Raw genomic sequence first — 22,063 nt, forward strand, 5'->3', positions numbered from 1 at the left:
TACATCTCTCTCTCTCTCTCTCTCTCTCTCTCTCTCTCTCTCTCTCTCTCTCTCTCTCTCTCTCTCCTCGATATCAAGAAAAAATTGACATCAATTTCTGGGTACTCGAACACGAAAGCCGTAGGCTGTACGATGATTCGTTAATTTTACCCATGCGTTATTATTAATATAGACGCTGAAATTGGCACAAATGATATCGCGAACGATGTTCGTTGCATCGTGCTTGTATCGATACAATACAGTAACACGTCGATTATCCAAACTACCGATTATCGGAAAAGGAAAGCAACGCGTTGTCTCTGTAGGAACGCTAACACTGTTTACGCTTTGGAACCTGGATCTGTTATACGTAAACAATTTTATTAACCACTGCGATACGTTATGCCTATGAATCAAGTGCCCCAGTTTCGCGTCTCGCAAATATTAGACCTAAGCGTCAAGTTAGATTACGCAGAATATAGTACATGCAGAAAGCGAGAGGCCGTGTCGCAGGCTTCGAGAGAAAAGCGTGAAAATTTCGGCGAACGTAAACGTTTGGAAAAACGTTGCGTAACCGAAATAAAAAGAGGTGACTCGCCCATTTGGCAAACGTCGTGTCGCATATTCGAGGCAGCTTTTTGCCGTCGCGTATTTCGGATAGTAAATAGGGAAAAAAGCCGGGTACGCGGCAATTGGCTCTCTTCGTCGTTACACTCGATCGCCACCATTATCTCGGTTGAACGTAATCGATTGCGGTCTAAAAATATAACGTTGTCGCGAGCACACTGGAAGCAACAGTCACGAGTCTAGCATCCCGGAATGCGATAACGATCGCGAGAAACTTAGGCATGATCCCGAAACGGAAGTAATAAAGCTTCCGGGGCTTTTCTAGTCGCGTTCCGCCACTGTTACGATCCTCATTGGTTATTGCGTGGTCTACCTGTAGCGTGCTCACGGAGGATGATTTTGTTAAGGTGGTAACAATTTCTATTCTTACCTATACCTATACCTATACCTACTATACTTGTTAAGGTGGTAACAATTTCTATTCTCTTCTTTCTATTTCTTTCTACCTATTCTTCGATAGGTTTCGCGACGACTTTCATACGCACTGTTAATTAAGGTTCGTTTTTACGCACATGTCTCCTTGTCGTTTTCTTTACTCAAAGATGTGAACGATTTGTTTGAAATCGTCAAGACTCGATCGGAACCGTTCGTTTATCGAGCGTGCGTTATAATCGCAAAGATGCGACTTATGTAACTGTACAAAGTCGTGACTTGGAAAAATGTTTCAGCAGACGGTGTGAATCCGCCTTTGGGCGGACTATGTAAAACGACTCTGTCGGTAAAATGATCGGGATCTCGAACGAAGACAATAGGCGCGAAGTCTAGCTTCTTTCGACTAATGGCAAGTATGGCATAGCAGGTTGCCGCGTTTATGTAACGCGAGCCGATTTGTAAAAATCAGCCCACCGCTTGTAGACCGCGTAACGGATACCTTGCCGCGATAACCTTATCGCGAATGCAACGATGCTGTTTTTCCAGTTTCGCTTTACTTTTTTTTGCCACGACTTATCACGGATTATCACGGTAGCGGAAGTCTGAAAGAGTTCCGTAATCATTGGACGCTTCTAATTGTAAGTCGCGTTCTACCGAGGATTTAACGTCGCTAAAGAAATGTACATTTGACCGCTCTATAAACGTTAACCGATCGTGAGGAAATATTTCGCGTCGATGGAAGATAAGGATTCCTTGACGCGCGTCGCGAATTATATGTATACCTCCTTCGGGTGTTAGGTATGAATCCCTACTTTTGCATTATGGCAACTTGCCATATGGCGGGATGGTAGATCCTCGGTGGTCTTCGGGGTCCGATCGATTTTCTTCCTACTGTAGTACTTCATACATCGGGGAGTATTAATTCGTTTCCAATTCAGGGGAAAGACGCTAGTGTTCGCGCGAAGGAGAAGCGGAAGCAGAAGGATCTCTGACGAAAAGCCATCGTTGGTGATTTTCCTGTGGAGCAGAAACAAATTAATGTTTCACGGTATACCATCGACCACGATGATTCTTGCTGGTCGAAAAGAACGACCATCGACCTCGGTACCAATCGAAAAGCCTTATCTTTCGGGCAGGTGTCGCGATTGGTGCTGGAACTGGTGACTTTCTCTTTAGACTGCAAGAATCTTGTAGTCGACCTTACATAGTTGCAGTTTGTTGTTGCCTCGTTATGAAACGTTTGCCTTTCCACGAGTTTGAATTGATTGGGGATCGTTATTTGCGAGGCTGTCGACGACGTTCGTTAGCTTTGAAAATGTACGTATACATACATGATTGCGTCGCGATAAACAGGTTAAGTTGTCGGGGTGTCTTGGAGCAGCGTCCTCGACACTTGAAAATAGATCGCATCGATCGATTTGCGGGGATCGAGTTGCCCGCGCCACGCTTGCAGACCAAGAAGATTTCGTAACGATTTGTATCGACGAGAGGGAGGGATGCTCGAATCGGACATCCGGTCTCTTCGTTGGGCCTTCGGATACGAGTAATTTTCAAAGTCATTAACCCCTCACGCGAGCATTTAACTGGCCTCCTATTGTGCGCCGGATGATCACTCAAATCAGCATTCCGGTTATGTAGATGCACCTCGTATTCGAAATCTTTGTGCGGGAGCACCTTTGGAGCAGGGCTGCTCGGTTCGTTTGCGAACCGTTCGGTTCGATTGCGTCGTTCGGAAAATTGCTTGTTTCGATGCCTCATGGACTCGAAGCTTCGAAATCGTTTATCGCGGGGATCGGCAAATTTGTTCCCAGAGGACCTGGAATAGTAAAAGTTTGAGTCGGAACATTCTTTGCGAATGTGAGACCAAAAGCGAACGCAAGGATGTATAACAGTGGATCGTTTCTCGAAGCATGAATTGTATTATATTTATATGCGTAAGCAACATGGCTTGCGAGACCGAAAACGGACCAATGTCGATGGCAGGGAAATCTCATTTGCGTTATTGTGACACGAGCCCGCACGCACGAGGAGAGGCAAACGACAGAGCCGAAAATTGCATCATTGCGTCAGCCCGCGTCGATCGCTTGCGTCACGTGCCTTATTTGCTATTCCTCAAAGGGCTAAGGAAGAACGAAAATTGAACGAGAAACGACGCGCGTGAAAAACAGCGAACTCGTGTCTCTCGAGTAACACGTGGCGATCGTGTGGTAGATCGGTAGACAATCGGGTCGTTTAAATCCATTTTTTAACGCTGATACAAATCTTGATTTTTATTGCTTCCGATGTTCACTTTGGAGAGATACGCACGCCGTAATTTCAAACATTCGTACGATAACAAATTATCGCACGTATCGTACGGTCGCGTTAAGCTATAATTACGAGTAAACCAATTACATACGTTGTTACGTGGCAAGTATTTCTGTTACGCGGTGGTAGCCACCGGTACGTCGTGGGTTACGTGGCCATAGTCGAGCATTTTTCTCGCTAGAAGAATGATGTCGACCGTGAGTTGGCTTACTTTTATGCTAGATCGTTCGATTCCAACTGTATCACTTGCGCGGAATTTTGATTTACGTTTGAAATCATATACTCAACTGTGTACAACTGTACGCGGTGAATTACTTTATATACGGAAATCATTTGCAAGAACGAATATCAACACCTCGCCTCGAAATGGGTTCTCGGGCTGGAAAGTTTCGGCACGAGGTTACAACGTCATGTCCATCTAATTATGGTCCGCTTAACATAACGCGTCGCTCGTGAGTCAACTGTTGACTACGTTCCTTCAAACGTTTTGCTAACCTCGATGGTTCGGTCTTCGCTTCGGCCGAGTACCATTTCCTCCACCTTCAACGACAATGGAAAGTCGTTGAATGACAAATCGGTGCCACTGCGACTACGCGTCACGAAAGTCACGGATTCGTAAATATTCTTTATCGTGTCGTGTCGATACGAGACCGGAAATGTGTTACGTGCGAACACGATGATGCGCGCGTATACGAGCGCATTTTCCTCTCTATACATACATATAATACGTACGTACTTATGTATGTGCGTATGTAGGTGCGTGGAATGTGTGTTGCATTAAAACCAAATTTTGTTCCTTTGAAAAGTTCGAGCTCGCTACCTCGCATAGCGAATTCCTATCTAGATAAAACAATTCGAATGACGAGCGAGAAATAAACAGTTCTCGAGCTGTTACTTGCTCAAGAAAAGTAACAATTTAAACTGTACGATTTTTCTATTTCACGTTGAACAAATTAAAGTAAAAATAAAGTAAACATTCCGTATAAATTGCTACGCAGGACATTTAGTCGTTTATCGCTGATTTTCTTGCGAATGATAAGTATCGAAAACCAGATATTTCTAATCACAGTGAGGGGAATAGAGTTGCGTGACCAGTTGATTTCTTTCAGAATGCACGACTAAGCGTAAGTTGCAGACCGTTAGGTGAAATAATGTTACTAATAGATACAATCTTTCAGGTGAACACAGGTATAGGGTGTACGGTGCCCGTAACTCACCGGATTCCAGCGAGTAGCATATTTTTTTCTATAGACAAATAGGTACTCGAGCACCGTTGCGCGCCGAGTTGTCTCTCTTCGCTAATTAACTTGTAATATCGCGGAGGCAATCGATGGATGTTACCTTTTTACGCGGGGCACGTGAATCGAACTGTCACGATTAGGAAGAGAATCGGGTTGAATTATTCTCGTACAGTTTGCTCGCTTTATCTTAAATCCCCTGCTCGGATTATTATTCTGGGTCGATAAAGGAGACTCAATTCTGCTTTGTTTCTCTTGTTTCCTGGACAAGATTTGCACACTTCACCGAACGAACCCTAGAACCGAAGTTTTAGGCAGACCGTTCGAAACGCTTCTTTTGAAGTAAACAAACTACCCACGTTGCGTCGCTCGTGCATCGTCTGGAATTTCTGGAGGGAGTGGGCGATAAGAAACAAGGGCTCGGGCACGAGCCAATCTGTCGTTTATCAGCTCGTTATCGGTGTCGCGTCAAGTTATGAATGGGCGGAATCGTGTCAGTTCGGCCGGCTGATTTTACATGTTCTCCTGTGCGAGCGAGTTTTTCAGAAAAATTCGAAGCTCGCGCGAAAAGCTCGTTAAACGATACCGTTCCGCAAATTCTATGCCGATAAAAAGTTATCGATTCGACCAAGTTCGTTTTCGATTCGAACGTTGTTTGCATTACTGAGAAACGTTTTTCATTCGATCGTTTCATTGGGTTAATTTCGTTTGTTTTCGAATCAATTAATAAACGAAACAACGAGCGAGAAATATTCGTTTTCCCGATAAACCACCATCTCCGTCTGTTCGTTATTTCTTCTCGTTGAAATCCACCGAGTACCCTTGATTATCGAGCTCTAATGGAGAGAACGAAGCGAGCCATTCCACGACATATTTATCGCGATTTTATTTTTCCTTTATCGAGGGTTCGTTAATCGTTCCCGAATAAACGTAGAAAATAAAACAATCTTTCGCGTACCTTTTTCTGCCGAAAGAAAAGACACGTTTAAATCTTTTAAAAAGCGGTAAGAAATCAGTATCCATAAATCGAGTCAAAACGTATGGCTAATGTTCCATCGAAGCAATGAATTTCGTGTCTTTTCTTGCTGTGGAAAAATATTGCGGAGCTGTATCATGATCTCAGATTTAATATATACATGTACGTATATATATTTGTGGCGAATATCAGCGAGAGCCGAAACCCTTAGGGTTCGCGCAAAAACTTGTTTGCTGCCGCTGGTGCAACGTAATTATACTTGTCACATAAAGATAAATGAACCATAAAACGACTGCAACTATCTGCATGCGTTTCGCTGTTTAATCAAGTTCGAGAAAATAATTTGTTCTTTCGTCATATTTTTCCCCTTGAGCTGTTCAACTTTTGCCTTGGACAATTTTTCGCATTCCGAAAAACGCCAGAGATACGAAACGTGTTTCGAAGTCAAACGAGACATTTTTCGTTGTAGGATTTATCAGAGCGTGAGCAACTCGAACTTCTAATTGGTAGACAAATAAGTTCGACTTTGTACGAATTTGTATCTCCAAGTAGAAAGTAAACATAGTCACGAATAATCTTTCTGGTAAACACTTTTCAAGAGTTTAACGACTCGCGATCAACGGAAGGTCGATCATCCAACGACTGTTGCCAATCATTGCTCGACCACGTCGAATCACCAACTTCTCTCTCGAACTCTTTCATTCATAAAACTTGTGCTCTAACGCTCACCCTTCCCACGTGCGCGCAGCGCAATCTTTGGACCTTTTCCGCGGGTATCTCTAACCTTTTAATCAGAAGATTCTAGAAGCCACTTTCCTCGATCGTTATCCGGATATTTATACGACGAATTAAGATGTCCGAGTGGAACGGCGTCAGTCGGCAAACGACGTAATTAGTTGGACGAAATGGAAAGATCGTCCTTGATCTATTAAGCAATGTCCACAGGCTGGTTTTCGAAGCGATCGCCGTCGCTGAATGCGAATGTTGTCGGAACTCATTCGTGAGCGTCGAGACTCGTTTAAAAACAAGGAAATCGATTTCCTCGATTACCGAACATTTACCTATATACATATAATAGAACATCGAAGAAACGTTCGTAAAGAACGAGTGTAATTTCAATTAAAATCGAATCGAAAAGTAAGCAGAACTTGCCTTGTCACGCCTTGGCCTCGCAGACTAGGCGTGATCTTTTCGTTTAAGATTACTGAACATCATATCCGACATCCGTTTCACCCGATATTTAATCAACTCGAACTCCGAATCTGTGTAATGAGAAAAGAAGAACGTGTTTGCATAAACGTGACCAATAAAGGTTATTATTTCAAATATCGTCGAGTTCATTTATAGATAGAAATAGGGTCACCCCTGTACATCGTACGGAATCGAGGATAGAGCTACGTAGCGAGGGAGATGTTGAAAAACGAAAGATCTGGGACTGGTGTGTAGATTAAGTAGGTTAACTTTGTATGCGTTCCGTTTGCAAGTATACGCGTCCGAGTAGACATCGAGAAAGAAATATAAGAAACAACATGGCGATTTAAGCGATTTAAGCGAGTCTTTCGGAATTCCGATGGTTCCTGCACGCATTCTAAGACAAAACGTATCGCGCTATCTATAAATGGGACGGTGGAATTTAATGAGTTAAGTGGTCAGTTAGTTCCATTTCTCTGACGACGGCTACGATGATCGCGCGGAGATTTATCGTTAAAGAATGTTACCGATCTGCCTGTAACGTTGCCACGTGTGGCGTTGGATTGATTGCAGGTGACTGCATCTCAACGATGAAACCATGAGGGCCAGGAAGTTCTTCATCTTCGACAGAAAGCTCTTCTGAACGAAGTCGCGATGTGATCATCGGTGCCTTGAGCTTTCTAAAAAGACTTTGCTAGAAAGCAAATTGGTTCGCGGGTGAACGGGATTCTCGTAACCCGGGAGTCCCTCGACGCGAATCTTTCCAAGATCCGAGGTGTCGTTCGAATTTCGGATCAACACCCGGCGTTCGGAAACGCGATTTGATTCCCGTAAGAAGCGATCGAAGATCGCGGTCTGTGCGAGACGAGGAAGGGAGCATGAAACGTAAAGGTTTGTAACGAGGTCGACGAGGAGCCATTAACCAAGCAGCTGCAACAGTTGATCGTTCTTGATCGTTCGCGCCAAGTAGAAAGTTGAAATCTTTGCGAAGAATCGGCGAGCTTGAGAAAACGGAGTCCCGATTCTTGGCGAGATTGTTGCAACGGGAAGTAGAGGAGTAGAACCGATAAATCGTTGAACGAGAGGAACGACGGCGACTGCGTTGCCGATCGTCGAGTCGGTAATCGAGCCACTCGAGATTCGTAATAGTCTCCTTTGCACGTACAAACAGCCGTGACGACAACGATCGATTGTCGACCGATTAATTGGGAGAAGTGTGCGGAGGTGGAAGAACCAGAGGGTGGGATAATTTAGGAAGGTTTGACGATAGCCTCGTCAATAGTACAGTGTCGATGAGACAAGGAGATGAGGATGAGGTGGTGGTCGCTGCTGATCGTATTCCTCTGCGTCGCGGCGCGCCTGGCGTGCTGCCAGGAGAAGAGGTGGTCGAAGATGACAGGGAATTATCGCGAGAGAACCGCTAAGAACAAATACGACCTCGATTACGCGGACAGAGAGAACGGCGATCTACGCGAGCAAGGTTACCGCGAACAAGACTCGATCGACATTGCCGACGATTCCGAGTTTTACAATCAAATCGTTTCTCACAGGAGCAACAGGGCGATCGATGCTTCCAGGTATTGTGGTATAATTAATCGTATCGATAATGACTCGGTTCGCAAAAAGTAGGTTATATACGTATCGTAGATAAGAATCGAATCGTATTGTATAAAATTATCGGAAAGAGGCTCTTAAAAAATGAATACTTGACGAGATCTGGCGAACTTGTCAACCTTTTATACGAGGAAATGTTGAAACAAGTTTTTGTTCCGTATCATCCCCCGATGCTTTTCATTGGGGAATATCTCGTCAAGTAATCAGTACACTGTGCACTGGATGCGGTGAAGGCCTTGGAGCGTCCGGCGAAATATGCTTAACAAACGTAACTACGGGATTTCCGCGGTCAGCGCGTGCGGAGCCGTTGAATCTTGGCACCGATAAGGTCAAGAAAATGGTAACACGAGAGAAGGATAAACTGAACTTGGACCTTCCTCGGTAATAGCTGATACCATCAATTTCTACGGGCATTGTTCGGCCCTAAAATGTTAGAAAATAAATTCGTTGCCAAAGTAAACACGAAAAATTGATTAATTGTCGCGACAGATCAACGGATGTCAAGACGAAATTGAAACAGCAACCTGGCCAACTGTCGAATCTCTCCAAACCGATCGCGAAGTCAACGAGCGTAGCCCGTGAGAAGCAAAGATTAAAGTTGAAATCCATGATGATCGGAGACGGTATCTGTCACAGCTTAGATATTAGAAATAGCGTGGCGTACTTCGCGATCATGAAGAACTGCCGCGTGATAGAGGGTTTCCTGCAGATCGTCCTGATCGAGGACAGCACCGAGGCTGATTTTCAGAACATACATTTTCCCGAACTGAGGGAGATCACCGGCTACCTATTGCTGTACCGCGTAAACGGCCTAAAGAGTCTCGTCAACCTGTTCCCGAATCTCGAGGTGATCAGAGGAAACGTCCTGCTCACCGATTACGCGTTCATGTTGTACGAGATGCAGAATCTGCAAGAGGTAAGTCCGTCCGATGATGTATCGGCAACGAATTTCCATGGCGGCCGGCTATAAAGGTAAACGCGGATTAAAAGTTCTGTTTGCGGAGCAAATATTTGATCGAGCCGAGTATCAAACCTCTCTTAAACGAAACAATATATCTGACACGGTGCGTCGACCCGTGATTCACTTCTGTTGGCGCGCCCAACGTGTTGGTTCACAAAATAAACGGTGGATCAACATTCGCTTAGGCAGCAAATATTGCCGTAACATTTTTGCGGGAGTATTGTTTCTTTGGTTATCACCCGCGATTCGTTCGCGTTAGCAGACCGGTTGCAAAAGGTTTTGGTGAAAAAGAGTAAAGATTGCCGGTGGATCGATCGTTATAATGGACCGACGCGACGCGACGCGACGCGTTACTTGATTTGCGTCACGAAACGTTCGTTTCACCGATCATTCCCACGGCGAGCAAGCCGAGACGAGAACTGGCTTCGATACTCCGTTCTAATTTGCTCGGCGTAGCCAGTTAACCCCGCGGGTCAACTGACGTTAATTAGTCAATCGAATTAACCGGCCGTTCGACCTCTGGCTGCCAATATTGCGCTTGAATCATGGTTACGAATTCTTTTTGCAGATTGGACTGAAGAAGCTCACGGAAATCTCCAGAGGCAGCGTTCGCATCGAAAAGAATCCAGCTCTGTGCTATACCAATACCATCAATTGGACAGTCATCGTTTCGGCGGGCGAGAATGTTATCAAGGACAACGGGGAAGAAGCTTCTTGTCCTGGTATGGTTCCTCTTCTGTCGTATTTTTTGTTGATATTTTAAAAAAAACATTTAAAAAACGGCCGACTCTGCGATCAACATTGGACCTTTCGAACGATTCTGTTGTTTTCTTTTTTGAAAACTCACAATTTCGAAGATCTCGACCCCGAGAATGTGCATAACGTAGTTCCAAGTTCGATCATCCGTTTTCTGGTTTCAGGATGTTCTCATTGTCCAGAGGGTTTCTGCTGGACTGCCCATCACTGTCAAAGGATAGAAATGCCAAAGTGTCACGATCAGTGTCTCGGGGAGTGTCACGGACCTTCGGAGAACGAATGCTTCGTTTGCAAACACTATCGGCACGAAGGAAGATGCGTCGACAAGTGTCCTAGTCATCTGTGAGTGATATCGCCAGACCCCAACTCTTTCGACTCTGGCATCATTGTTGCGAGTAAAACCACAATCTTATCCGCAGAAACGCCTATCTTTCGAGACGCTGCGTCACGAAGGACGAGTGCGTACAAATTAATCGTTTGAGAAGGTTACACCTCCTGGAGGAGGGACAATTTTGGCGACCGTTCAATGGAACCTGTATGATTCAGTGTCCCGAGGGATACGAGGACGCACTCGACGCGGAAAATGTATGTAAATTTAAATCGATCGATTAGCTATTCGAAAGTTGTTTTGCATGCGTTAACGTGGAATTATTTTTCGATCAACACTTCGAATCCCGCGGCAATACAAATTTTCACACGGTTACAGAAAACCACGTGTCGACTTTGCGAAAATCACTGCCGGAAGGTCGGCCACGGTGCTCTGATACGGCACATCTCGGACGCTCAAAGCTTCCGTGGCATAACCGTGGTGAAAGGTGCTCTGGAGTTCCAGATTCGAAACGGAAACCCAAACATAATGAACGAACTGACCGAAGCATTCGGCCTAATCGAAGAAATCACCGACTATTTGAAAGTCACTCACTCGTTTCCCATCACGTCGTTAAGTTTTTTAAAAAAGCTCAGGATCATCAAGGGTGAAAACGTCGATACGAACAATGCGAGCTTGGCTATTCTCGATAATCCAAATCTGTCGAATCTGTTCCCGCCGGAGCAGAAGATCGAAATCGAGAGAGGCAAATTGTTCTTTCACTACAATCCAAAGTTGTGTCTCTCCAAGATCATACAGCTGAGCAAAATGGTGAACCTGAACTTCTCGGATCTGGAAGTGCAACCGGAATCGAACGGTGAGAAGGTAGCGTGCAACATCGTCAACATAAACATCACTGTGAAATATCTTGGAGCGGATTACGCGGACTTGGTCTGGGACAGTTACAAACCACCGGAGGGCCAGCAGCTGCTCAGCTATCTGTTGAACTATGTCGAAACGGAGAACGAAAATATCAGCTACGAGGCAAACGCCTGCGGCGGTAACAACACCTGGCAAATAGTCGACGTCGATATTCCAAAGCGAAGCTCCACCGTTTCTAAACACATCATGAATTTAAAGCCGTACACCAGGTACGGAGTCTACGTGAAGACCTTCATGGCCAGGAGCACAGGCTCCTTCGTAAACCCCGTGGGTCAATCAGAAATTATTTTCTTTCGAACGAAAAGCGCCATACCATCGCCTCCGATAAACGTGATATCGATTCCGCTAAGCGACACCGAGATATTAGTCAAGTGGCAACCTCCGATATACCCCAACGGCCCGATAGGATATTACATGGTCTCCAGAACCATAATACCCGAAGAGGAAGATTTGATATCCTCGCGGGATTACTGCAACGACACGTTGGAGAACGAGTTCGAGGTCGAACGGGTAGTGCCGCAAGTAACTATTAAAACGCCGGTTTTGAACGCTGCCTCTTGTTGTGCGAAAAACGGGAGGGCCAACTTGTTCACGTCGAACAAATTCGAGATATTCTGTCATCAAAATACAACCATCAGCTATGTATCGCCTGGTTGGAAGGACCATTGCGTCTACAATAGCTACAATTCCATGGACAAGTTTTACGAGCTGGCAAACAATCTGTCATCCTCTTCTCAACCGGGGGACACATCTGAAACCGACAACTCCAAGTCGCTTGCAAACTTGGGAGACGAAGTCATCCTTGCTTACAACGTGAGCAACCGAAACAATTCGTTTGTGATCAAGAACTTGCGTCACTATTCGCGATATATCGTCAACGTGGCCGCGTGTGGTATAAAGATAGACGACACGCAAATGTGTTCGTCGATAGAGTACGCGAGCACCAGAACGAAGAAACGAGAGCACGCGGACGATGTCTGCAACGTGAAAGTTCGCGTAACGAATAACACCATAGTCGAAGTAACGTGGGACTTGGTGAAGAATCCTAACGCGCTCACGGTTTCGTACACTATAGAGTACACAAACTTGGAGGTGAGGGATGCGAAGAAAAGCACAGAGTGCATACCGCACACGGGTCGCCGCGAAAAGTTCAACAACTATTTCATCAAGAACTTGAGTCCAGGCAAGTACAGTTTACGGATGCGTTCGACGTCGTTAGCTGGAGACGGTGCCTTCTCGGATCTGGTTTACTTCACCTTAGGCGGCTCGAATACCGCTCCCATCACTTTGATCTCCGTGTTGACTCTCGGCGTTCTCTCCGTAATCTTGGTTGTGATGTTCCTATTCTTGAGGAACGAGCACAAGAAGAAGAAGCAAGAAAGACTGATAGCCAACGTAAATCCGGATTATATAGAGACCAAGTATGTGATCGACGAGTGGGAAGTGCCCAGAGAGAACGTCGAGATTCTGGAGGAACTCGGTCTGGGTAACTTCGGTATGGTGTATCGCGGATACTTTAACAAGACCACACCCGTGGCTATAAAGACCATCTCAAAGACGGCTAGTCAGCGAGAAAAGAACGAGTTTCTGAACGAGGCATCGGTAATGAAAAACTTTTCGACTTATCACATCATCAAGCTTCTAGGGGTCGTGTCCGTAGAGAATCCTCCGTTCGTAATCATGGAGTTGATGGAGAACGGAGATTTAAAGACGTATCTGCGTCGCATTCGTGACACTCATCTTGTACCAGACTCGTGTAGGATAATGAGAATGGCGGCGGAGATCGCGGATGGCATGGCCTACTTGGAGTCGAAGAAGTATGTTCATCGAGACTTAGCCGCGAGGAACTGTATGATTGCGAAGAATCTCGTCTGCAAGATCGGTGACTTTGGAATGGCAAGGGACATTTACGAGACCGACTACTACAAAATAGGTAGAAAAGGACTTTTGCCTATAAGGTGGATGGCACCCGAGAATCTCTCGGACGGTGTGTTTACTTCCGACTCGGATGTCTGGTCCTTCGGCGTGGTTCTCTACGAAATTCTGACTCTCGCCGAGATGCCTTATCAAGGCTTGTCGAACGAGGAGGTACTCAGTCACGTACTGCACAAAGGGACTCTGAATATACCGCGCAGTTATCCTGGAAATATCCAAAAAATCATGGAGAAGTGTTTCAAATGGCGGCCCAGTGATCGTCCCACGTTCATGGAGATCGTGGCCGAGTTGGAGCCGTTTCTGAGCCAAGACTTTTGCGAGAAATCGTTCTATCACTCCGTGGAGGGTGTGGAGAGTCGCAACTCGGGTATTAAGAAGCCGTATCATCCCGCCGCGCCTATTAGATTCCATTGGGGGAACGAGACTGCCAGGTGGGTAAAGGAGTTCGAGGACAACGTGACGCTTCTCGATCAAACGAAAGCTGGCACCAGTAGAGGTCGTATCTTCAAAAATGGTTTCCAACATTTTGGTAACGTATCTAATCTGGAGAACGTACCTCTCGATCGATGAGATCGGTCACCGCGTACCTAATTCCTGGCGTGTGTTCTACGAGACCTTCACAGTCACAAACTTGTAGATACAATGTACAAACGATACTCAGGGCAATATCGCGATTGAACCAACGAGTACCAGATGGACGATGGAACACACGAACGCGGCTTATTTGACGTGTTCCATCGTCGTTGGCGCGACGTCCGCGAATCGTCTCTCGGAGCTCGTCGACGAATAGAACTTTGATGCTGACGAGCCACTAAACAGATTTTATCGTTTCTTGTATCCGAGCGTATACGTTCCACTCGAATTATTCGCGAGCCTAACCAAAAGCGTTTGCGTGTCGCGCGTTGTGCGACGCGACGGACCATTCAGACGCAAAGAGTGTTTCCTAAAGCGCAACCAAAAGCTCTTAGCTCTTCAGCCATGCAAGTCTACGAACCGTTCATTCCTTGGAAGGGTAACTTTTACCATTATCCTTTCGTGTGGATATACTTATCTAGAGTAACCATTCTCGGACCGTAGAGCCACGCGTTTAATAGCTGTACCCTCCTATCGCGCAAAGAACTGATTAATTATAACGAAATTGCGTCGTCGTAGAATCGTTTGCTACGTTGTGCAACCATATAGAATCAATTCTTTATTATTCGATGATCGTTGAACGTAGAAACGTAGGAAACGTTGGTTGTGGATAAACGAACGCGTTTGTGGATAACTTCTTTTTTGTTTGTTTCTTCTTTTTTTTTTTTGTCTGTTAAGTTCGTACTTAGGCGCTGTCCACAACGCCAAGTTCGATACTTTGAGTTATTTCTTTTACAAGTGACGTATATTATCGAATATTTAATTATTTAGCTAAGGTACGGGGAACGTAAGAAACTATAGAAAGGGGGGAATAAAATTAATTGTTAAACGAAACGATATGCACCTCGAAAAATATTTCCATAAATGTACAGAGAACGTAGTATCGAGTAATAATTATAATAATTCGCTATGTACAGTTTTCGAAGAGAACAGAGAAGATGTTCGTTGAGTACTTTACTTCGCTTTTCCTGACTATTTCGGGAAAACGATCGATCGAAATCGTGTATTGTCGTGCTTCGTTGCTTAATTTCAACTCGTCGTAGTTTACATATACATATCTATGTCCTATCTGACATTTTTCTGAAACTCTTTCAACATACACGCATACGTTCGAACCATGTTTTAGCATCGCTAGAAATTTCACAAGATATTCGCGTAGATCGATCGAAATAGGAACAGTTCTTACATCGAATCGAATGGAAGGTGACTTTACGAGTCTTTTCACCTAAAATCAATTTGAGAACAAGTTTAACAATTTCCGTGTATTCTATCGATAAATATGTTCGAGCAGGAGTCGACAGTTCCAGACTGGTGGAAAGCCAGAACTTGCACGTTCAACTATACGAGAATCCATACACATCAGAGTTCCTTGTTACATGTATACCGATCGCACGAGCTGTACACCTCGGGTGTGAAAAATTCGCGAGTGACCAGCGGCGTGTTTCGTTAACAGGTCGTATAGTGTCCGCTCGTGCGGGTATCTTGTAGGTAAACTTGCAATAAGCATGCCAACAATCTTTGCAATAAGTATACAAAGTAAGCTAACAGTTAAGCAGAGGGAATCTAGGAGACAAAAGAGAAGAATGTCTCTATTTTATATTGTAACGGATAGCCGGATAAGTATTTTTCGGTACTGGCCGTATTTATCGTCTTGATCGATCGTCGCGTCGGGGACTGGGAATATACAGGGATATACGGTATAGTCGAAGAGAAGAGAAGGGTTGTATCGACTCGCCGCGAAGTAAACGATGAATCCTTCCTCTTTTCCGAGGCGTTAGTCGATTTCTCGTTGTTCTATGAACGAGGGAAAAATCGAACTAAAATCATCAGGGCCAATGCGAGAATACGAAAATTTCACATCACTTCTTGTGATCTTTTATCATCTGCTGTAGGGTATTTCAAAAGCTTTCGATTATTTGGATCGATTATCCGGGACAAACGAAACGAGATATTTATATCGTAATTATTATTAAAGTAGCGTTTACGTTTGTACGAGTAAATATTATAATATTGTTAATTATTATTGTCTGTTTATCGAGTATGTCTAGAAGTTCCTTTAATTTAACACTGTTTCGATAGAACATCACTGGTTTTCTACCATACTTTATTTAGATACTTTAATATCGATAAGAACGATTGAGAAGGTAAAAGTAAAATAGGGTAATAGTCCACGTAATCGAAAGTCTGACTCGCGTTGATACACGGCATATTTTATTAAATCAGTTTTCTATGTCGGTACAGGCAGGTAATTGAAAATACTTGGCAGGAAAAAAAAAGTAACTTGGTAATTAAATTAAGACGCGTGTATAGTAAACAGTCAGAGGTATTATAAAATATTACGGTAACGCGAAAAATTCATATTATTGCGAGAATATGTTCGATACCACGGTCTATAATATAGCGAGGAGAGTGATGAGATTACGCGTGAAATTTTAGTCTTAGCGTTTATGTATCTCGTGGACAATTTTAGAAAATTAGCGACCACGGAGAAGCAATTGTAAGTTGCGAGGATTTTATTGATTATCGAATTTTTTAGCCTTGACGTTGAACCTATTTATCAACTATTTGGTCTTTACCCTCTCGTTCTGTGTAATATTATTCGACACTTTGCTCGATTTTACTGAAATTTGCGACACGACCAAACAATTATTGCGACGAATTAGCTCTATATTCGATAGTGTGAAACTTGCGTTACACGCAACGTACTCGCGTATCAGCAATTTATCGTTCGAATCCGAGTTTTTGTATGTAGGAAAAGTTTCGTATATTCAGTGGTGTTCAGGTTCCGCAATCTTCAGTAAAGTTCATATCGTGTGCAAGAGAATCTTTAACAAACTCTCGCGATGTTCGGCATCGCACACGTTGTACATATTACAGAATAAATAGCGTTAATATTGTTGAAATTACGATACCTACCCAGACGGAACATCGAGAGTTAGTAGTAGTACTGGAAGTATGTTGGTCCGATACTGTGCAAATATAATTCATAGAAATTTTTATAACTATATGGATGATAGACCAATAACGAAAATACGTGTTCTATATTGTACGGTATCGACGGTGTAATATACAAAGTGTCTCAAAATGTGTGGTAAATCGCAACGATGATCGTTCCGTTCGGAAAAAGTAAATGGTTGGAAAAATATTATTTTCCATTTTTATTAATTTTTTAAAGAGAGAAATTATCCTTCCGTGCGTCGTATCGCGTATTTTGCCAGATCTAATTGTATATCTGACGCGTACACGATTAACATTATTTCGGTCTATTTCATTGGAGAGAAAAAAAATTGTTTGTATAAATCTGTTTTCCTTTGGGGTTCATATCGAGCAGCACTTTACGTGTACGTGTATGTATGTATGTATGTATATACATATAATTTGTTCGTTTTAAAGAAAGATCGAATTTCGTTATTTGTGCGAAAGCACAGAGAAGAGAGACTGGGAAGTATAATATTCTTGAAATCAAAATACTCTAATGGGCATTAACGTATCTTCCGCGAGCTTCGATAAAAAGTAAATACGAATATTTTTTACTGTTGCAATAATAGAAGGTAAATTGTGTAAATAATAAGAATTCAGACGACAAGAAGAGTCCGTACGCGTTGATCGAAATAAAAATAAGCGCGGCAAGACGAATTACGATATTAAGTGATACAGGAACCAGTATCGGGTCAACGAGGTAAAAAAATTGGTCGCGCGTATCGCGTTCTGTCTGGGTAATCGATTAGTATTTATTGTTGTCGCCTAGTGCCTGAAGGCAGGAAATTCTTCGTTCCCTGCGCGTTTCTCCCGAACGAAGAAGAGCCGAGTCGCGCGTGTAATTGGGATGAAACGCATCAAGGGAAAAGTTTTTAGTTGATAGACGTTGTCAGTGCCGTAACTAGAAGGCGCCCGCCCCTCGTTCGCTCACTCACCAAAACACGCGACTAAGTTTTATTTAAAGCCCGTTTAGCTAAACGAACCCGCAGACCGTAACTTGTACATATGTTGTATACTGTACATATACACGGATGTACTTGTACCAATTCGTTAACGGTAAACAGTAAACGGTAAACAGTAAACGGTAAACAAGTGGTCCAATCGCGATACATTAATATATATATATGCACGTATTTGATTCTCTTGTAAATATAGATTTCGTAGAGGTTTACAGGGTGAACGACCAAGCTTAAATTATTCTGGCAGCAGCAAGCGAAAACCTGCTGTAGTCGGGACAAAACCAATTGGCTGCTCGAGACCATTGGATAGCCCGTTCTCCCGCTACGATTTTCGCTCGTGTTACGGCTCCATTTTCGCATAATTCGTGGTGGGAGAAGTGGCCTTCGGCGGCCAATGAAGTTTCATTTAATTTACAGAACCCCCGATTTTTTTTCGTGGAGAACATCGTTATCGATTACGATAGCGTAATTGATCGAAAGTCATCGAAACGTAACTTTGCTTGCTACGACTTGCTACTTGTATAGCGTCTTAATTGCTTAAGTAATTAGCTGGTAAGAATAAACTCTTCCGCGTTACTTACGAGAAATTGATTGCGAATCGAAAAAACACAAACGCTTTCAAAATGGCATCTCAACAATGGCTAATGAAACGTGTTTCCTTTATCGATAATCGCATTCACGCACCACCACTCTATTTTATTTAGTATAATTTCGCATGGTTTTTCTTTTTCCATCTTTCTCGGCAAAGTTTTCCTTTTTCCGTACGATATTATTACATGTTCGTTCGTTTCGAGCGTGGTGCCGCGCCGATTCCATTGGCAATCGTTCTAGTTACGGTACTACACAAAATAATATATAAGGTGCGTACGTCGCACAAAGAACGCGCACGTCGCGTAAAACAGAATTTCTATAGACTGACTTTGAAGACTTAGTTTTAAATTAGGCATATCTCTTGTTTCCTTTGATATTTTCTTCTAATATATTTGCCGAATTAATTACTTCGGATGCGCAATTCGCAATTGCATATACATATATTTTTCGCGACTGCATCCGACGCGTATCTTAAAATATAGTAAATGCGGTATCTTGGAGAAGTGCGTGATTCAAGAACTCAGTAACTGCAAACTCCGAAAGTACTTGGAATAGTTTAATTCAGCCAAGATTAATAGGTAGTCGATGGAGTCCGGATCTTGTAATTTATACATATTTAATCTTCGTTCGACTCGATCCAATTTCTATTTTAAGTTTATCTTTAACGGTCGTTTCGTTTCCTACCTGGATTACGCACGAACTGGATAGGTAGTTAAGAAAATCTTGGCATTAAAGCAGCAAATTATTCGCGGTAAATGATCGATAAAGGAAAGTGTTAGCGTTAATTTGGGGTCGATGAAGCGTGTATTTTTATCGTACGATCTGATCGCGAGACTCCTTCACCTCACTCAGGATCGTTTAAGCAAAGCCGATGAAACTTCCACCTCGAATTCTTAATGCGCAAACAAAACCGGAGATGTGTAATCCTATATTTTGTACGACTCCTTGTCACCCTGAGTATTGATAAGAAATCTTGTATATCGCGTTCGCGTAAATTCTTCAAAAGCGTTATACGTCGCGTAACGTACTATGCCGAATGATTCCGACATCTTAGGATCCTGCACAGGTATTCGCATTCGTTTCTTTTCGTTAATCCGATGATTATTTTATTTATGATAAGCCTCGAGTAGACTTTAAGTTTGTTTTGGTCGTCGCGTCGGTGTCGAACGTTGTTCCACGTTTGCGAACCGACGGATTCGCGTCGTTCGTCGAGTAGAGGATAAGTTGTTTGTCTTGGTTCGGTCTAAACGTTAAAAGCAAACGAGAGGAAAGAAAAATGCGAGAAAAGGATCACCGACAACGCCTCGTTTCTATGAACAATTTCGCCAGACGAAAACAACACCGATTGTCCCGAGAGTCTCTCGGATACAATTGCTCGCGATCATTGGAAGCGTGTGTGTCGTTCGAAAAAAAGAGAATCTCGCAAATCGAAGGACCATTCTCAGCCTCGCGTCGTTTTCGTTAATTTTGTTAGATTTTCGCGCGCATGACTGTTGTTCGCGTTTTCACGGCAACGCAACGTGCATTTCCGTCGGTACTTTCGTCAGAAAATGTGTTAACGGATTAAACGAGGGATACGAGGCCATGATGTCCTCCGAGGAATCTGAAACTTCTCTCTCTCTCTCTCTCTCTCTCTCTCTCTCTCTCTCATTGAATCACTTTCTTTAACACAAACTCTACGTGAAATAATTGTTCTCGATAACAGAGAGTGTTGCAAAACTTTTAGGCAGTCGTCTTATAGATCACCGTAATCTTTTCCATCAAACACTCGTGCTTTGCGTTCTCATTTGCATCCACAGTTTATCGTTGATCCTCGAATGGTTAAGCGAATCCTATCCTCGAAAAGATCGCTCTTAGTTTTTCGGTGTTTCTTCAAATTCTAATACGAACGTAGCTTTCATGTTTGACGATGATTTCGAAATTCTAACGATCTCGTATAAACGTGGCGAAAAAACCAAAATTCAGACCTTTCCCTAAGAAACGTTATTCCTAATCAAAAAATCCTGCCATACCGTGTCTTCCAAGACAGAGACTACGAATAGCGAATTAGTTTAGTATTTATGCACAGTCGTACGCCGTTATCCGTTGCGCGGTCGTGGCACTCGCGCGATGCAATCGCATCTTGTATCGAAACGACAACGCTCTATAAAACATCGGGAACGTTGATTGATTTTTCGTTACCGTTATTGGGTTCAGCCTTTTCGTTTACGAAAGCTAGGGCGGCGTAGCGACACGTGAAAAACGTTAAAACTTTGTATACGAAACACTAAAGTAATTAGAATGTCAACGGTACTAAGATTTTACACGTAGAAAGACGTAGTACTTGTAACGTCAACGGTTGCGAGGTTTCGCGATCGAGCAAATCGAGTAGTATATCGACGGATTAGGAGTTGCGTACGGGAAACTACGTAATATCAATTCTGAATGGCCAGTCCCAATAGTACAGATTATCGCTAAAAATTATTTTCACAATTAGCGAAAAATGACAAAGTTGAAAGTTCGTAGTGAATGCGACCCGGCAACGTTCGATGACGGAGTAGGACTCTACCTCTAACCTGTAATAAGTTAAGTTGTCATTTACCCTGGAGAAAATGCGAACGTGTGCGAGCATAAAGATTGTGTGAAGTCTGATCTCGTGGAGTCGAAAGTACGGAAGAATACTTTGTACACAGGGAACGTTGTTTCGTTCGCTCGTCGTTAAATTTCTGTAGCGAAAGATAGACGCGCACGCGTAAAGCGTTTACATTCTGTAAGATACGAGTTTTAGCGACTAGGCTTTGTCGAAAGATCAACGGTGGCACTAGTAAGAGTCAGCGATATCGAAGAGTTTTACTTTATACTTTGTATTATTTCGTTCCTGCTTTTTTGGCCTCGTTCTTTTGTTCAACGCCATGGTCGACGCGATAGATTGAAAATTAAAAACCGATGTTATCCCGACGGTGCGTTATGTGTTTTCTTACCGCTGCGTCGAGCGAAGCGACCATATATATTTTAACGTTTACAAATCTTTTTACATTATACGGTGAACCGAACAAGAATTGTCATTTATAATAAGTAACGAGATACCGATGCGAAAAATGATTCAAAAACAGAAACGAACCGTACGATGTAGCATTTCGTATCGCACCTAACGATAAATGATATTGTTTAAAATGCATCACACATTTTTTTATCCGTTTTATTTAGCGCTTGTATTATATATGACTTTCGTTCGTTGAAATTCATTCGACTACATCTTCGATCTCTCGCCCCGGCCTTTGCCGATTTCGCCACACATAATTACACAAATGTACATACTTACATTGCACTAATTTAGTATTGCCGCTGAGTATTACAACTAGTCACATAAGCCAAAAGTTTGTTACTCTCGCAAAGTTTTCTTTTTTCTCAGTTTTGTAATAAAGGAGGATGAGTAAAACTCTTGGATTTCATTTCAGAATTTATACGCCCTTCCAACTGCTACGATATAACTGCTGCGCTATCGTGATAATCGCGACTAAGAAAATGTGCGCTAATTGACAACTGCAAGGATAAAGATATACAGGGTGTCCCAAAAATGTTGTAACACCTTGAATGGGGTGGTTCGGCGAGTGATTTGAAACAACTCTTTCCTTGGCGAAAATGTTGTTACAAATCACTCCCCGAACCGCCCCTTTCAAGGAACTCGAACATTTTTGGGACACCCTGTGTGTGTAT

The 22,063-nt window shown here is 43.3% G+C and overlaps 1 protein-coding gene and 1 long non-coding RNA gene across 4 annotated transcripts in view; one reads left to right on the forward strand and one right to left on the reverse strand.

The window, feature by feature from the left end:
* Positions 1–21,785, forward strand: part of LOC128873963 (insulin-like peptide receptor) — a 25,379-nt gene extending 3,594 nt beyond the window's left edge. For both annotated transcript variants that reach the window (XM_054118074.1, XM_054118075.1), the window contains exons 3-8: positions 7,264–8,267; positions 8,794–9,220; positions 9,834–9,987; positions 10,186–10,363; positions 10,441–10,606; positions 10,728–21,785. In XM_054118074.1, the coding sequence (XP_053974049.1) occupies positions 7,996–8,267; positions 8,794–9,220; positions 9,834–9,987; positions 10,186–10,363; positions 10,441–10,606; positions 10,728–13,775 (4,245 nt within the window). In that variant the 5' untranslated portion in view covers positions 7,264–7,995 and the 3' untranslated portion in view covers positions 13,776–21,785. The remainder of the gene's footprint in view (positions 1–7,263; positions 8,268–8,793; positions 9,221–9,833; positions 9,988–10,185; positions 10,364–10,440; positions 10,607–10,727) is intronic.
* LOC128873977 (uncharacterized) lies at positions 11–9,647 on the reverse strand. Of its 2 annotated transcripts, XR_008456535.1 has the most exons (4): positions 9,338–9,647; positions 9,178–9,268; positions 2,310–2,794; positions 11–1,995 (listed from the first exon to the last, which is right to left on the reverse strand). It is a non-coding gene; the product is annotated as an uncharacterized LOC128873977 (long non-coding RNA). The 2 variants fall into 2 exon arrangements; XR_008456534.1 differs by lacking the exons at positions 9,178–9,268; positions 9,338–9,647 and adding an exon at positions 3,377–4,004.
* Positions 21,786–22,063: the final 278 nt, after the last annotated feature.

This window comes from Hylaeus volcanicus, chromosome 3 (genome assembly GCF_026283585.1).
Source record: "Hylaeus volcanicus isolate JK05 chromosome 3, UHH_iyHylVolc1.0_haploid, whole genome shotgun sequence".
Classification (NCBI taxonomy): Eukaryota; Metazoa; Arthropoda; class Insecta; order Hymenoptera; family Colletidae; genus Hylaeus; species Hylaeus volcanicus.